Source organism: Struthio camelus, chromosome 6 (assembly GCF_040807025.1).
Source record: "Struthio camelus isolate bStrCam1 chromosome 6, bStrCam1.hap1, whole genome shotgun sequence".
NCBI lineage: Eukaryota > Metazoa > Chordata > Aves > Struthioniformes > Struthionidae > Struthio > Struthio camelus.
Genome location: NC_090947.1, coordinates 40,403,357 through 40,422,179, shown reverse-complemented (window position 1 = coordinate 40,422,179; position 18,823 = coordinate 40,403,357). Strand labels below are relative to the sequence as shown.

At 33.4% G+C, this 18,823-nt stretch overlaps 1 protein-coding gene across 2 annotated transcripts in view; it reads left to right on the top strand.

Annotated features, from left to right (window-relative positions):
• LRP1B (LDL receptor related protein 1B) overlaps positions 1-18,823 on the top strand; it is a 741,350-nt gene that overhangs the window by 567,524 nt on the left and 155,003 nt on the right. For both annotated transcript variants that reach the window (XM_068949290.1, XM_068949291.1), the window contains 2 exons: positions 8,718-8,907; positions 9,775-9,979. In XM_068949290.1, the coding sequence (XP_068805391.1) occupies positions 8,718-8,907; positions 9,775-9,979 (395 nt within the window). The remainder of the gene's footprint in view (positions 1-8,717; positions 8,908-9,774; positions 9,980-18,823) is intronic.

Sequence of the window (18,823 nt, the reverse complement as noted above, 5' to 3'; positions counted from 1 at the left end):
GGTGCTAGTGTCTATCGGAGGCAAAAATCTATTCGCTGCTGACAAAGTGTCAGATCCTGTGATGTATTGCAAGGCTCTTTACAGTCTGATTCTTTTAAAGGTGTTTCAGTGTGTGCTACTATTCTTTCTAACTAAATTGGTCCAATTTAACTGTCAAAAAGGCATTTATGTTCCCATTTCTCTTACAGAGCATTAAATTTGATACACTGTGTGAAGTCCCTTTAGTTTTTGAGCTTTTTTCTTCAAGAAAGAACTTTTTAATCGATGAAAAATAAATACTTAGCAACAAAGATATTGTTGCTCTTCATTTTGTAAATGAGTTGCATTTATAATTGTAAATATATATTGCATATATAATTACACATGGCACAATGTGCAGAGACTTTCATTTTTTAAAGGAGGGGAAAGCAAGAGGCTAATGTAAAGTTTAGGATATTTTATTAGTAAAAAGTAAAATTTATTATTACAACTGCTACCTTCTTAGCAAAAAGCAAAGTGACTGGTTTATTACTACATTTTGTTTCTGGCTGCTGCCGCCTATTATTTATTAATAGGTAAAATTTACTAACCATTCAGTAAATAACCACTGCTATAGGTGGATAAAGTTTACAAACTTTATATTATATATTTTATTTATATATATATATTCCTATTTATGTTATAACAATATGAAAATACTATTTTTTCTGACTGCTTTAGCTTTCTACATTGACTTTAAGTTTTTTCTTGTTCTTTTCTCACACCTATGTCTTAATTGCATTAAATAAAAAAACATATTTCATGCATGGTTAGGACAAAACTGTACAGGGGAACATCTCTAGACATTTTTCTTTTGGTTTATTCTAAAGAGTAATGTGATCCAGCAAATGTTATTAGGCTATTCTGCAAGTAATGTTTCTAATATCCTTATCCTAGAATCCTTTGGTTCAACTTCAGCAGGAAGAAGAAAAATTATGATTACAGGCACTTATTGTAAGCACTGCTTAGTTTTGGGATAGTTGCTGTAATGATAATTTTTACTGATTTAAATGTAAGGCTAACTAATTTTTTTTTGAGAAAACACATGTAATGTATAAATGATACTGTGGGCTCTTCTTTTATTTAGAAAAAAACTCTTCCAGGACAACCGTGAAGATTTTTTTTAAAACTTATTTAGCAATGGTAATAAAGCAGAGTATTTAATTTCTGTGTTAGCTTTCTATTTTAAAGGTGTTCTTGGTTTTAAAGTCTCTCTTGTACTGACATTTTAATTTTTACAAAGTTATAGTATTATAACACTTACTAACTAGTAATCATAAATTAAACTATATTTAAAAGAGGGAGGGACAGAGATAGTTATAAAAACACGATTGGTTTTTCTAATTTTTTGAGTTCCATGTACTTCCTTCAGTATAAGATGTATCAGCCTATCTTTGTTAGGTTATCCCCTGCTGTCCCTAAGCCGTTCCTAAACCTAACCAAGAAATAAATAATGTCCTGTCTAACAGAGTATTGCAATTTTACATCTCTGTTGATTTGGTTTCCTTCAGTAAGACGTCAAGGAACCACTCTGTAAGGTCTGTATCCGTTGTTGGAAGGAAAAAAGATTTGTAGGTAGATGTAGTACTTCCTCCTGAAAAGGTATTTCTCTGCAATGCTAACACTTTGTTTTCCTTTTAAAAAGATAAATACTTATTGTATCCAGGACGGGAAGGGAAGAACTGGGAGAAGCCTTCCTGGTTTGTTAGGTTTACTTTTTTGCCTGAAAAAAGAACCACCTCATTGTTTGAAGAAATATGTTATAGTCCACAAGACTGTAGAAATAGAATTAAATACAAAATTGTTATATTGACGAAGATAAAGCTGCTTATCGCAGAAAGTTAGGATGATACTCTGAATTGTGACTTGACCATGGTGTGTTGCTCTGTTACACGTTTCTCTGTAACAGCATTTTGGAAATGCTGTTAATGGAGAATGAAAAACCTGGAATTTATGCGTAGATAAGCATAGTTCTGCAACAAGCTCACTGTTTTCAGAATCGCTATTTTCTGAATTTAAGAGAGTGGCTTGCTTGTTCCAGATGTGTTCAGATTAAAGAGACCAAAAGTGTCGTTCTCTCGTAGTGAGTTCTGAGCTCTGCTGTTTGGTTCAGAAGTAAGCTAAACAGTATAGCAAAACGTAGAAAGGATACCAGTGACAGAAAAAAATTAAACTCAAATCATGTAAAATTTGAAATACTGCTATTAATTATCTGCTTCTTGGTTTGAAACTTTTGCATAGCTCTGTCTCAGCAACAGCAAATGTTTATAAGAGTGAACAATTTATTTCTGTAATCCTCCATAGTGAAACTAAACGCAAACAAACAAAACCTTCAACGAAAGGTTATATAACGCTATAACTCTTGCTGATTGATCCTTCCAGGATCAGCTTCTCCTTCTGGTATCTCTGTCCCATTTACACTATCCGTACTCCATTGACTGCAACCCCACATTAGGAAGCGTATAAGTATTCATCTAGTGAAGATGAGCAATCAGCTGTCTGTTTCTAAGGTCCAGCTTCACATATCTTGTCCACCTCCACACTGTGCTTTACCCCTGTTGCCGCAGATTCCCTTCTGCAGGCAGCACGCCCTGCCGCTGGAGCGCAGGCTGCCTGCCCTGGAATCCTGTTCGAGCCGCGCGCACACCAAAAATCCGGTCATAGGTGCACCTGTAATCACTACCGAATGCATTGCACAGAGATAGCCGTCTGTCAGGTACATCTCGCTTGGATGGTTAGTTCATAGAAGTATACTCTAAGTTGTCAGCTATGGGTTAGGTTCATGCTCTCTCTTATGCGAAGTTTGGGTGTTTCCTAATCTGGATAGTCTCGTCACGTGTTTTGTGTAGACGTTCACTAATTCACTGGTGGTCAGTAAACGTCCTACTTGTTAGCAGGATTCATGAGTGGGCAATAAATATCCTACTTCTTCAGCATCTGCCTGTCATTCACACTGTAGTTATTTCACAGGTACAGTAGCCACATACAGTATTTTATATCTTCACTGAGACAGACTAAAGCAACGTTATCAATGTATTTACCAAAAATGTATTTACCTAGTAGTTTCTTTTTGCTGAATGTATTAGAAGTGCTCCTTGAACAATTATCCAATGTTTGTATATTCATTTTAATTTGCGTATGGACTGAGTTTTTAGTTATCATTTAGTTCGGAAGGCAACAAACTTTTATAAGAAATATTAATATTATATGTTTTACAAAACCAAAGATTTTTTTTCTGGGTTTTACCCAGAACATTCTAAATTATTATATTTCTCTTTAGATTATTCATAACAAATGTTCATTCTTTCCTGTAGTCCTACTTCAGACTGAAGGAATGCTAAGGTTATATCTATGGAGATGCTTCTGGTGTCTTAAACTTAAGATAATTGTTGCTTTGAAGAACCCAGAGCCCATGTTTATGCCATCTTGCTGCATTTAATAAGCTTAAATATGTCATAGCACATAGCATGATTGTGTATTATACAGGTCTAGAAAAGAGGTATTTACTTGTTCATGGTATAATTTTAGCAAAGTTTATATTTGTTAGTGAAATAATATTCCTAGGCTAAAGCATAATGAAATGAGTGGTTATTACAGCTCAAAATTGTTTATGCCAAATTTGATAGATTCTTTTTGACAGAAATTTTGAATATGATAACTTAGTTTTACACGTGACTGATGACGAAAGCAATTAAGAAATACAATCTACATCTAATTGTCGAGACAAATGCAACTTATCTTCTTAGTCGTTCTTTAATTATACGTGAGAATTTTTGTATACCAGAAGTGATTTCCTACTGTATAGCTACTTGACAGAAGTGGAAGAGTAAAGACTTAATTAAAAGTACTGATGTTGCAGTTAGTTAAATGTGTGTAGTTTAAAGCCTTCAGGTGTTTTATTGCTTTTAAGACATTCTTTTCACCTCAGATCAAATAGTGACCACCTGGTATCTGTCACCAGAATATTAAACAAACAGATTGACAGAGAGCAGTATCCTCTCCTGTGACCGGTCTGGTGAAGCAATGGACAGGCTGTTTCCTGAAAGGTTAAGTGTGAAATATAGTTGGGAGAGTAAATAAAAAGAAAAAAAAAATCAAGCAAGTGTTTAATGTTAAGTACTGATAGCAAAATATTCTCCAAAGTTCTGATATCAAAGTGCTGTTTATGCTCCATGTTACTATAATGATGGCTTTTCTATATTAAAAAAAAAACACTTTTGTTTTATGTTGAAAAATCTTTTTGCTTAACAAGCAGTGAGTAGGAGGGAACATGAAATTAAAGGAAAGAGATAGTTGAACCGATGCAGCCTTTGTCAAAAATGGGAAAGTCTTGACTATGACCTTTCTAGGGAATTTCAAAAGTGAAGAAGATCAAAATCTAGTGGACTGAGAAATAGTTTCTACATTACCAAAAGTCAGTGGCTAGAACTATTAGATAATTTAAACATTATCTTCTTAAGCATTTTTATTCTATATTTGCAATAACGAGGGAGCTCTAATCTGAACTCTTCAGTTATTGATTTGTTGCTCTTCTGCTCCCTGGGAAAGTCAGATGAAGATCAGCATGACAGTATTTATAGGCTGCATCTCATCTGTAGGATGCAATCCATCTTCGTTAAGTTCAGTAAAAGTGATAGATGACATTTGGCAATGTAATGATGTGATCACTCTACCATTGCCTTAGTAAATCATAAGCTGTTGCATTCTCTTGTGTAGATATTTAATCAGTTATACACCCCATTACTGATTTAATTCAGAATGTCAGTAGCAGATGAATAATGTGAGTATTTGTATATTAATATCATATTGTATTAATGTTCCTTTCATTTAAGTATGCTATTCATGTGAAAATCATAAACTGTTGCTTCATGGCTAGAATAAATTTAATCTGTGCTGTAGGCATCTAATGCCATCAGTGTTTTAATTCAATATGTCAGCGAAACAAATGTGTTTCTTTTCTTTTCCAGTTTCTTTATGCTTTGCTAATTCAGAATATTTTATGATGCTCTGAAAATATGAAGCTCAGAGTAAACAAATCACTAATTTTCATCCTGTCAGTAGATTTTGGGGACGGAATTGTAGCACCAAAAAGCATTGATGAGCTGTTATTTCACATATATTTCAAAGCAATGGAATAGTCAATGATAAATTAATTTCAACACAAAAATATACATATGCTCTAGAATATCCCTTTAACAGTATGAAGTAAGTATAAAACAGTTGCAATGCAAAATGGTAATGACAACACGGGAGTGCAGTCACTTTGGAATCTCCTCCAGTATCCTGTCTGCAGCACTTTGAAGTTGGTTGAAGGTTTTAATTTTAATGTGGGGCTACTGAACAAGAGACTGTTTCTGTTGCAGCTCATTCCTGTTCTTGTCGTTGCTAGTCATTACACTGTAAAACGATTCATATGCATGTCGAGTTTTTTGACTAACCTCTATTTCAAAGTATATTTTAACCTAAAAACAATGTTAAAAATACTAACTAAAACACAGTATTAGCATGGATAATTTGCACTTTGTCCTGAAGATACTTCATCCAGTTCAGAGTAAATGCTAGTAAGAACAAAGCTAGCTGTATTGTCCATTGTATTGTTCATCTAAAAACCACCTTTCCTTACAGATTTGCGCTTTTAAAAAGTATGAAATTATTCTCTCTGGTAACGGTAGAGTTCTCAGTTTCATAAGCAAGCAACACAATACAACTAGAACAAATTGACAAGTAAAGGAGTGTGCTTGGTATAAATACTTGAAAATTTGTACTTTTGATGGAGGTAGTCAAATGTGCTTGGTATGTGTTTGCAGCAGACAATTTTATAAGTAATTAGTGTCTATTAGTGTCTATTATTGTCTTATATCAAATAGATGAGATTGCTCTGAATGATAGATTTTTACGAAAAGCATAATTTTTAGTCCATTTGTGGGCATTTGTGATGTGTATGAAAACATTATCATCTACAACCTTGTCAACTGAACCTTTTAATAGTTCCATACTGAGCTTTCTCAAAGATGTGATCATTTAATAAGGAAGACTTTCTTTTTCTTGTTTTTCTTTTTATTAAAACAAAAAGAAGACGCAGTCTTCATCTGTGTGCTAATAGCTTACCAGTGTCTGTAGACACTTTCCGTGACACTTTCTCCTAAAAAAAAAAAAAAATTAGAATTATAAATGGTAATATTAAATTAAATCTTTCTCTGTCACAATGTGCAGACCTTGTTTTGGAGTTGCTGAATGATATATTGGTCCACTTCAAAAATGTGAAGCTCTATTTTCTGATTCCTGTATTGAAGTGGAGTTCTTCTCTTTATTGCTTAAATATAGAAATTATCAGTAAACTTACATATACAAACCTTATATTTCAAGAGCACTTTCTTCATTCTAGTTGTGGCAGGAACAACGTGATTATCTTTTGTCTACTACAAAAATGATTTTAGCTAAATTATTTAACAGTAAGCTTAAAAATCTTGTCTGAGATTCAGACAAGGAATACAGCTAAAGCTGAGTGGTGGTAGAAATAGAAGAGGTTACATGAGAGGAAAATGCAAATATTTCTTAAGTTATGTAATGAAAAAATTGATTTGCAGCATATCTTAGTTAAATCTTCAGCTCCTCGGGGCCATATCTTTAACCACAAGCCAAAGACTTGGGTTTTTGTGGAGCAGCAGTGGGGAGGGTGTTTTTGGTTTTTTGTTTTACTTCTGTAAATAAGCTGAGGAAATGCTCAACATTCACAGATGCTAAAAGTAAAAATAGTTCAATAGTTCATTCATTACAAATAAAATGCTGATATGTTTTCTGAACTTTTTTTAGTTTAGAAAACTTTAAATAAAGGTAGGTTGGGAGGATTCAGAATGTAATTTTAGTGGAAATGAATAGACTAAGTCAAAATTGTATTCCTGGATCTTTATTTTCACATTTATCATGCTTCTTAATTTTTCTGTTAATTTTGCAATTTAGTGAAAGATTTGCAAAGATTACAGTAATGTGAACAAGAAGGGTATCGGAGCCTGCACCTAAACTCAACAGGTTTCTGCCCTGGGAATAATCCCTGGTCCCATGCCAGGGATAATTCACTCAATAAACTTACATTCAGGCATATTTTGATTATTTTTAAAATGTTTAAGTAGATAGTTGCACATCTCTGTCATTGTATTTCAAATAATTGCTTAACTTTGACTCCAACTGGTGATGGATAAAACAAAAAAAAAAAAACCCCTTGTTGTCTTTCAGTATGTGTTTTTAATGCTTAAAATCCAAGTTGAGTAAGACAACTAAATACTATATTTAAAAAAAAAAAAAAAGAAACCTAGTAACCTATCCATCTTTTTCAAAGACAAAATTCTTATCTAACCCAACGTACCTGCAACGGTCAGAAGAGGGTTTTTTTTTATAGTTTTCAGGTTGCTTTCAGTGCCTTTGCTAATGTTAAGTTTATTTACTTATTTGAGTTATTTGTAAGTGAGCTGGATATGTCTTTCTTCCTGAACTTCCCTCAGTAAAGTAGGAAAACACTTTTTGCTCCCATTCTCCTCTTTAAGGAGAGTCACTTAATTCATTTTTTCTTAACGGTATCGCTGTGACTTCTCTGCAGAAACATCATGAAAAGGTAGTCAGAAGATCTTCAAAGGAGAAATATAAAAAAAAACTGGTTAAATAACGATTTGCCTCACAGTTCTGATTTAGTGTGAGCGCTCTGAATGTGAGCAGACTCGTTTTGGAACTTTCTGTTCTCTGTATGTGAATTGCAAGCTAAAAATTACATCTTCAGCAAGCCAAACGTAAACAGTAATAATCAGCATACTGCAGTCCTTGTTACATTGCTAGATTTTGCTTTCTGTAGTTCATTGGTTAGCAGTTTGAACCTTCTGGTCTAAAATTGTTTGTTTCTAACAAAATAAGTGAAGTAATCAACATACATTTCCTTAAAAATTCAAAAAACGATGGTAGGAAATAATTGCTCCTGTTTCTCACAGTCTGTCACTTTTACATATTTTAATCAGTAGTCTACAATTTATCTTTTCTGGACATTAAATACCTGTTTTAGCTGCCCATTAATATCATTTGTTTCTAATTCACATTGTTCATATGGAGTGAAAGAGCGTGGTAGTGTGTCTTACTAAATGATATACTGATGGTGAAACCTTTAAAGTTGGTATTTTTTTTTTTAGTATTTTTCAGGTATTTAAAAGAAAAAGCCTATTCAGTTAATAATAAGAGGACGCTTTGATCCCTATTAATATAATGTGTATCTGTGTTTAGAAAATACTTGTATTATTTAGCACTATCTTTGGATGTAATTAGTAAAAATAAACACAAGCCTTGGCTTGCATGAAGTCTAAAATTGTGACTAAATTATTTCCTTTTTGCATAAAAGCTTATTTTTTCTAAAGTGTTATCTGGGGACACTATAATGAAATTATTTTTTTCATTAGCATAAGAGCTGACAAATATAGTACAGGCATATTAATAGTGGTCTTGTTCGCCAAGGTTTTTTCCTGGAAAAAAAAAAAAGCCTTGTACATGGAAAAAATAATTAAACTTTAGTTTTATAGTTTCACCTGGTTTATATTTAAAGAATTGAAAAAACTGACAGGCTGCAATAGCTGAACTGTATGATCCTGCAAGATCAACTTTGGAAAAAAAAAATCCCTTGCTAAAAGGAGTTCATTTGTTCTCTCTCTAACCGTGTTTTCCAGATGTTGGTTCTGTGGAGGGACTGGCTTATCATAGAGCTTGGGACACTCTTTATTGGACCAGCTCTACCACATCCTCAATCACAAGACACACGGTTGACCAGCAGCGCCGAGGAGCTTTCAACAGGGAAGCAGTAATAACAATGTCTGAAGATGATCATCCACACGTGTTGGCGCTAGATGAATGCCAAAAGTATGTATTGTATCTTTATTATCAGAATTTGATTTTTACCTAAAGTCCAGGACACAGCAGCAGTTCTTCATTTCAGAAACGGCTGATGTAGATAGCTAGACTTCAAGATAGCTAAACTTCCCTTGTTGCATGGATAGTCATCGAGGTTATTTTCATGTGTAAGTTCATGTACAGTTTATGCAAATTAGGACTTTATGCTGTATTGTAAAATATGATTTGTTTAGGTATCTTAAATAAACAGACTAAACACTGATGGAGGGTGTAATGAGAGAACAGGCAAAATCTTTGTTTGTTTTATTTTTTATGTACAAGTGCTTCTCAGCGTAGGAATTACAGCCAAAGTTCATTCCCTAAGTTTGTCCCCTGTTGCTCAACAGTAGCATGGGTACCATTTTGCCTCCTGTGAAACATATTAAGACCACTTGATTCCTCATTATCAATCTTTTGCAAGGCAGTCCTTTGGTCTGTATGACAATTCTAATATGAGAAAAGATACAGATGAATTTCACTGTTAGGAATTATTAATATACACATTATCAGAATTAAGTTTCTGTTATTATATAGGATATATCTATGTGTAATGGTGTATTAGTATAAAAACATCATGACTAGAATTAAACAGAGCTGTTAAGAGATAGAGATATGTGCTTATATATAAGTTAATGAGCTAAGAACCTACTATAATTTATAGAATACTCTCTATCACATTTTCTTACTCACTGTTGATTATTGCAATTACTTGCAGTTGCCATTCATAACTAGCTATGAAGGCATGTATTTTTTTTCTGATACTTATTTCATAAAGAGAATTAAATTATAAAATGTATCTTATGGTTTCATTTATTTCTTATTTTGATTTCAATACAGCTTGATGTTTTGGACTAACTGGAACGAGCAGCTCCCAAGCATCATGAGATCTACCCTCTCGGGCAAGAATGCACAGGTTATCATTAGTACAGATATCCTCACACCAAATGGACTTACCATTGATCATAGGGCAGAGAAACTCTACTTTTCAGATGGGAGCTTGGGAAAAATTGAGAGGTGTGAATATGATGGATCACAGAGATATGTAAGTAAAGCGAAAATATTCATTATAAAACTGTATATTCAACTGTATTTGTTAACCTCTGTTAAGTGAACAAAATGCTACAAAAGGATGATGAATTGCAGAAGTTTCTCATAATAATGCTGGTTATTATATTAGATTTAAAACTGAAAGATTTCTGAACTAGAAACAATGCTCTGTTTACACAACACGTTCCAATTTCTGAATGACCTTCTGGAAATGCAGACCCCTACTACAAAATTTCTTTGAGTGTGACTCATCAATGTACTAAATGAGCTGTATCAACTTGAAAAAATGTGCAGCCAACATCAGCAGAAGAGGTAGAGAAATGTTCTACTTCACGTAGAACGATATAAATTTCCTTCTAGTGCCAAACTCAGGTGGATGCACAAGGGAAGAACTAGAGTTTCTTTTGTGTAATACATATGAATGTTACTCTGCAAATCTTAATTTTCTGTTTCCTAACTATCCATTTTCAAGTATGTTCAACTCCACACCGTCTCTTATATCATAATACATCCCCGAGTGCTCTGCTAGCTTCAGCTAAAAGAGTCCTTTTATATGTGAGCACAGATGCCTTTATTCCAATCTTGTTGCATGTTTAGCATTCTAGTCCTACTTCATAAAGCCTTCCTCTCAAAGTGCATGACAGAACAAGTGAAGAGCGTATTCTGGCTTATATGTTCAATTTCAAGCTCAGAAAGCAATGTTTAGTGGATCAACTCATTTTTATATCCATTAATGGAAAAATAATCACATCTTATATTGTGTGAAAGCTTTGAAATGTTTTTGTGTCTTAAATGAAAATGACGCATTTTTGTTTCACGTACTTTATTTGGACAAAATTTCCTTATCTGAAGGAAAAGAGAGCCAACCTTGTAACAGCATAACAGAATTAAAATAAGCATGAGTAGGCCTATAGTTTTATATCAGTTTCTTTCCCCTTTTGTTTACATTTCTATATGTTAACCTCAGCTCACTAAAAAATTCAGATGCAGTAGCAGCATCAGAAAATGGACTAAGCAAAGCTATGTGGCTTCTGATATACGCAGTCTCTGACTGTCTGTTTGCTGTGAAAATGGATTGACTTTGGGGTGGTTTTTTGTTTTGTTTTGTTTGTTTTGCTGAGTGAATCGATTATGATAGAATCCACCTGTGAGTCTGAGGATAACATGAAGATGACTTGATTTTGGGGGGGGGGGGGGGGAGGTCATTTAGGAGATTGAAAGGTGCTAATTCCTTTTCTATTATTCCTTATTTTTTATGCTTCAATTATACCTTGATTCTAGGTGTTACACTAAATATGTACTCCTTTATTTAAATTTTGCTCATACTTTCATAAATAATTCTTATTATTTATCTCTGGATCTTCTTCAATTGCTGTTGTATGTTTTGACAGGTAATGCAACAGAACTACACATAGTGTGCCGTATATAAATGTGATATTAATCTATATTGAACCATGTAATGGCTAAATAGTATCTGCAGAGTTATTTTTTTTTATTCCATCAAATATGTTACTAAATATAAGTAATCAATGATTTTAACTGGGTTGTATGCAGTAATCTTGGAGTTCCTAATTAATTTATGAAAGGGTATAAATAGTTCAGATTATCTCTTTGCTTAATAGCTAGCATTTGTTGATGTATTTCTTTGATTCTGCTTCACTTACTAGTTCTCCAAAAATACCTTTGGTCTGATCTGTTCTTATATCTGATTAGTTTGAATAAAATATGCATCTGCAAATTTCCTCAGTTTGCTGTCTACCACATCAGAGTATTTTTCACATGGAATCTTGAGGGACATGTTGACATCTTAAAATACAAATTTATTCCTATTCTTACGCTGTATTTTTAGTTACAAGAAATTACCTGTTTTTCTCATATTAATCAACTTTCTTAAGAGTTTCCTTTGTAGGACTTCAATCACAATCTGAAAATCCTGATAAGTTATATCTTCCTCTTCTTTATCTTCTACTTTGCTGTCGCTCGTGAAGACTGACAGTATCATATAGAGTTTTTTGGAAGTTATTCTATCATGTGATATATTCATCTACATTGTTGTAATTCTCATGTAAATGATAACTTGTCCTGTAAAGCAAAGCCCATTGACCAGTAAAAAAAATGCCTATTTAAAAGACATATGCAGTATTTCTTTCACAGGTAGGAACTTGTGCTAATATTTCATTCTGTTTGACTGCAAGTTTATTATGAGGTCAGATACTTATTCCTAAACTCCTGGAGGTTAACGATGTATATAAATACTTATATACTTATATACTTAACATTTCATTCCAGTGACTTGGCTTTACCAAAGTACATCGCTGTTTCAGTCTGCTAAGTTATTCATCTACTTGACTATTACTTTTACTGCATTTATTAAAAAAGAGAAAAATACCTTTAGATCTTCAGTAGTAAAAGATTTTAAAAATCTTTTTCTTTATTTTCTATGCTTTCTTTAACTGCTTTCTTAGAAATGCTTTTTTTCTAGGTTAGATATTCTTTTGTTTCTCTTCTAGTTCTACAGAGATTTTTAAATTTGTTTTCTTTCACTTTTTCTGTCAGAACTAATGCTTTTTTTTCTATTCATTTTGTCTGCATTTCCAGTTCCTGAAGTATACCTCGGTCTCATATAGATCAGTTTCTTTTCCATTTTGCTATAGTGTGTAGTTTTACTTTCCTGATTCCATTTTAATTAAAGTTTTGAATGTCAGTTAAGTTACAGCATAATTAGTAGGCTGTATTGGAAACTGTATTCTATAGGCTATATTCTTCCATAAACAAAATACTCTTCATACACCTCTCAGTGATGAAATGGGGGATGATCCAACTTTGTTGCAGAAACCATTCCTAAAATCTCACCTGTTTTATCAGGCCTATGGCTTTCAGTTTGTATTAGCAAAACAGACTAGTCATATGACTTTTCCAAATGTGTACTCTTGTTGTGAGATGAACACGTTACTTGAGCTTTTAGCTCCTCTTTCCCATTTCTCATATGAAAAATTGTCTGAACTGTGAAACTTCCGGCTTTTGTAGTCTATTATCTCTTGATTTAGCTTTCTATCCTTTTAAATCCCCTTCTCTGTTACAGTAATAAAAAAGGTCCTGCAGGTAATAAGCTGAATGTAGTAAGTTCTGTAGAAGTTTTTTTGGAAGCTGAGCCTGATGAGACCTCTACAAAGCTGTACTACTATTAGTTGATTCTCTCGAAACTGATACCAGCACAGGACAGCTAACTCAGTAATCAGAAATACTGATGTGAGTCCTCACATGGTATGAATTTTCTACTAGAGAGATGTTTAGGATCTTTAGGTATGTGGAGAGCAGTGGTTGCTCTGTGATAAGTTTAACCCGTAGCTCCGCAATTCACACAGGAAACAGAATCCCCTGTAGCCTGTGTGTGGCCTAGGGCTGTCATGAAAAGAAGAAGGAAAAATGATGGCATGAATAAGCTAAGTGTCACGCAGAGGATTTAGATTTTTACGTTACTGTCTTCTCAATGTGAAGAAGTTTTTTCTGAGCCTGTTTCTTCAGCGATGCTTTTGCTCTGCATTATTCCCTTGGCCTCTTCCCACCTTAACTATCTTTGAGCATGAAACATACAGATTTTGTAAAGTCCTTTGAGCTACAGTCAAGTAGGATGTCAGCCCAAAACTTAGTTAGAGCAAGGGGCTTAGATTTCAGAGAACAATGAACTGTTTTTCAGGCTGTTGTCTTTAAGGGCGACTTTCCCTTCTCCTTACATCTGCTCTGCAGAGTAGCAAAACGGGTAGCTCGTACAAAGACATGCAAGGTATCAGTTGCACCATTCTGTTTGTGAGTGAGAAAACAGGTTCCAAGTTCAAAAAACTTCTGCAGAGGAGACTGCTAGTTTTCCAGAAATACTTCCATGGACATTTTTTTCAGGATGTGGCAGCATACATACATAATTCAGAGTAATTGTGCTGTCATCACAGCTATCTATCTTCTTTTGAAAATATGATGTGCTACATGTCAGTAAGTAGAGAAATCTAAAATATGGGAGTTAGACGACATGAAGAATATAGCCATATCTTCAGAATATGGTTTACTTTCAAAACTTCAAGGCCAGGGTTCCAAGATTAGTGCCATGCTAAAAAGAGATTTCAAGGTCTTGATTGTGCCACATATCTAAATGTTTATAAACGCAAAGTCCAAATCGTCAACCACTCTGTCAATAGCATATCCAAATAGAAACACAGACATGACAGGACAGTTAATCAAATTCACTATCTGTGGCAGGTGTCAGATACCAATTATATCAGAAGAAACATCGAGAAAATGTAGGAGAATATTACAAGGTACACAAAAGAAATTTCCTCCTAATTTTCAGCAAAGATTTCCTTCTGCTGATGTTTTAATTGTTATAGCCCTGTGAAGAATAGAAGAATAATTAGAAGCATAAAATTTATAACAAGGAAAACAAAAGTTTAAGCAGAGTGCACTAATGTGCATTAAAGTAAGACTAATGTCTTTCTCAGTACAAGTTGCATAAAGATGCAAAAAAGATAAATGAGGTTGTCCTGAGTTCTGAAAGTACTTTTTTGACGTTATTTAGACAGAGATTGTCATTTATACCAAAAAACACACCAGGCGGCTTCGTTTAAATGTGTGAATGCACTTTACCTCTCTTGACCAGCCTCATTATTACAGCTTCAGCAGAGTTACTCATCACCTTGTTGATGCATTCTTATATCAAACCAGAATTCAACCATGAAATTGTGTTATTGATTTGATGAAATAATATTTCCAGGTCAGTTATTGTTCTTTATTGGTGTACTGTCCAGTTTGACAAGATCTCTGATTTCTGCAATATTATGATAATCCAAATAATCATTCCAAAATTCTGGTAATCTGAGATTTTGTAGGATGTTTCACAAGGTGCTACAATCAACCACAACTAAGGAATGGTTACAACAGATTATCCTTTTCCTTTCCTTTTACTTTCTAGTTTCATTTAGGTTAACAAAGATAGAAACTATATAGTAGAATATGAAATGCTAATATAACTTAGTGAATTTTCTTTCAGGTAGCAGTTTCTTTCTTTATTCTACTCACCGTAATAATCTAGTAGAAGGATCAGCAAATAATGTAGAATTCTTTTTAAAAGAATGTTAGGGTTTACTGATTTTTGTATGAAGCTGATTTTTTTTAATGCTAGTCTTTGGTTGCAGGGGTATTCTTTCAAGTTTGGAAGAATACTTTTTGCTACTGAGAAGAAACGTAGGGTTTTGTTTGATCCAGCAAGACCGTTGTAGTAATTAAACGTTTCTTGTTCTCCTCTGTCAGATCTTTCTTTTCAGAAATATTAATGTAACAGTTATCTCTTCCCTCCTAACCCCCCATAATCCTTTCCCCTTTTTCTCTCATTTTAGAGCCTGTAAGATTAGTTAGTTGCAGTGCTAGGGAGCTGACACCATTGAGACTGGTGAGTTGCTTTCTTTAAGTAACTGTATAGTAGCACTAAGATTGAGCTTGATAACAGGGATTGCATAACCAATGTCAATAAAATCCTTTAATCCAAGTGACCTAGGTAGCTGACTAACAGAGATCCAGCACTGTTAGTTTGGGTGTATTTGTTGAAATATCTTCATGTCCAATGTCACTAGGCTGATAGAAATTAACTGATAAAGGAGTTAAGGAAAACAGAAAAATGACTATGATTATGGAGAAAAGGATTATTTCCAACACCTTAGGAACCCACAAAATTAGAAAAATGTTGCCATAAATTGAACGTTATATGAGGATGGTCATTGCCACTTCCGATGTAGAAAAATAGTAATGTTTAATTAATATTGATGTAGTTACAAAGAAGCTGGTTAGTATAGTCAATTTACAGAGATAAAAATAAGTTCCATTTGGATGGTACATTGAGAAGATGTTAATCAAAAATTGCTAAAGCAAACATTGTTAAAAAATAGAATTGAATAGCTTTCACTCAGGAGTTTTCAAAGAAGCTGTAAGGACCTTACAATCACTAATCTTGATTTTCTACAACATTTAAAATACTGGCAAGATTCCAGAACACTGGAAAAGGAAGTGTTGCACTAGTATTTTAAAGGATAATTTAAATTATTCAAGTAGGTATAAAAGTCAAGTAGCTAGTAGTACTTTGACACTTCAGTAACAAACATGGAAAAAGAAACTACCCCAGTATGCGTTATCCTTGTTACATTTATCTCTGAACTGATACAGAACGTATTTAACCACAAATTAAAAGTAATAAAAAGGTTGTCGGTGAACATGGTTTAAAAATTTTAATTGATGTTAAAGCTATTTTCACAATCACAAAAAATATCATTTACATGTGCTGATGTTACCAAAACTAGTGAATGGGTAGTTTATCACTGAGAGTGCTTTAAATGCTGAAAGTTACAGGCATGTTATACTCAAGTGCTTAATACATCATTCATCTGCAACTGTAAATAGTAGAACACTGAAAGTTTAGCCTTGCAGTTGGTTTTCAGTGTCATAAACGTATTCATGTTTAGACTGCAGAAACAAAAATTTAAATTAATCTTTGAAATAAAAAGTACTTTTGATCTTGTTTACTATAATATTATGAGTAGTACCCATGCTGTGTAATTCTTTTATGTGAATTTTTTGAAAGATGCAATAAATGAAGATAAAATCAATGCATTATAGATACTAGAATGATGAAAATATTATTTTTATTCAAGAGGATTGTGATGTTTAATGTGAACAACAAAAGAGCAAGTGCTCTCATAAATTATGACCAGATTAGCTTGTAGTGTTATGTATTTTTGGTCTTATGTTTCCTCGTACTTTCCGTCTGGAAAGAGGCTTAATGTTGTTATTTAGTAACTTTAAGCGTGTTCATATTTTTTAGTAGGGCACAGTAGTGATTGACTAGAAAGGGGAAGCTCCTTACCTATTTTCTAGTTTCTCTTCCTCCATGAAAATCAACTTACATCCTCTTTTTTAGTTAATTTTTGTGTGTGTGTGTGTGAATTTTCAGCTGCATTAAGACTCCAAATTAGGCAGTAATGAAAATCAACATTGCAGAGCTAGATGAAGGCTTCTCCTTCAGTAATACAAGCTACACTGTGAACTATGGGTATACGCAATCTATAGACAATCTTTTCCTGAACCAGAGATCTTTTTCCACACACTTAGCCCATGGCCCTTCTACCGCAGCATTTTTTAGAAGTGGTTCAGGGAGGAGGAAGGAAGAGAAGAGAAGTTTCAATTCTTCGGAATCAGTATCTGGCCCTACTGGGTCATTTTATCAAGAAGAAATTCTTTACATAGTGGATTTGTTTATCTAGGAACAGATAAAATTTTTATTTTTATTTTACTAATGAAACAAGATCAAGATAAGAGCAACATCAATAACGACCAAAACCAGTCTGCTTTTAGTCTCTGTTTTTAGGTGACTAAATTATGTACATAAGTTACAACTTGCCAAAAAATAGATATTTTTTCTCCCCTGGCTGTGCAGCTAATTTCCCTGTATCATTGTTTTATATGTTACTTTTTCTTTAGGATCCTTCTTTAGTCTTATTTTAAAAACAGTATTCAGTACAGAATAATAAATCTGGCATACTATTGTATATTTATTATTTGAAATAATGAACTACATTAGGTAATTTTAGATTAATGTTGTGCTCTACATTATAATATAATAACTTCTTGTTTCTTGGTGAAGGATAAGTCAGTTCTGTGAGATTAGGTTTTATTATATTCATCTAATATTTATTTTTAGGCTAATGATTTTACTTAACATTTATTTAATGATTTTATTATGCAATTGACTTTAAGTTGATTTTTTTAAAATCTTTTTTAATGCAGTTTTCTATGCTGGCTTTGCCATTCTGTTATAGACCTGTAAATAGATTTGAGTATCTTTAGAAGAGTAAAGAGCCCTTAAAAACTTTTAAGAGCTTTATTAGATTGCTGTGCCCATTTATTAAGCATTTCCAAAGAGCCATATTAAGAGCCACAGTAAGTCATTCATTAGAGTTAAAAATTAAAATGCTTAAAAGCAGCCAATACTATAAACTGATCCATTAACTGTAGACATTCATTTAAAAAAAAACCCTCTCTTTCTATAAAACTTAAGCTTTACCATGCTAAAAATGTCTTTAAGAATTAGATTCAAAACAAATCTAAGATTTATATAAATCAATCAAATTATAGTATTCTGTGACGAATTCATATCTACCTGTACAATCTCTGTCCCTCCCCTTTTCACATATGTTCTTCTAGAAAAAGTTACAGGTATCTCAGATATAGAACAGGTATGTTACAACAAATGTTGCCTAGAGAACTGAAATATATAGAAAGGATCATAGTCAAAACTACATTCCTATTGTGACATCCCCCAACCCTCAAGCCCTTATCTCATTACAGGAAGCAGAGAGAAGGTTTGATCTGTTACTATTTACATCTCAAAGTTGCTTGCTTTAGCTGGGCATCGCTATCATTCAACGTTAAAGCACATAGTGTAAAATGGCATGTTACCAACTTTTGCTGGAATAGGCAGAAGTGGTAGGGCCATCTTTTATTCAAGCTGGGATATCTTTTATATAGGTTCCCTGAATGTTGTAAGATTCTGCATTCCATGTGAAGTTGCAAAATTTTATCAGTTTGCACATACGATAAAATACATCAAGACAGGGGTCTCCATATGACTGATTTTATTTTATACTTCAGAAAAACTGTTCAGATCTTTCTAATGCAGCACAGCAATGCATTGTCTTTTTCAGCTACCTATGTGTATTTATTCAGTGCCACGTTTCTCTCCCTTCTGTGACCTAAATCATTGTTGATGACTACAATTTTTCCAGCTTTCTTCATGTTGCACAAT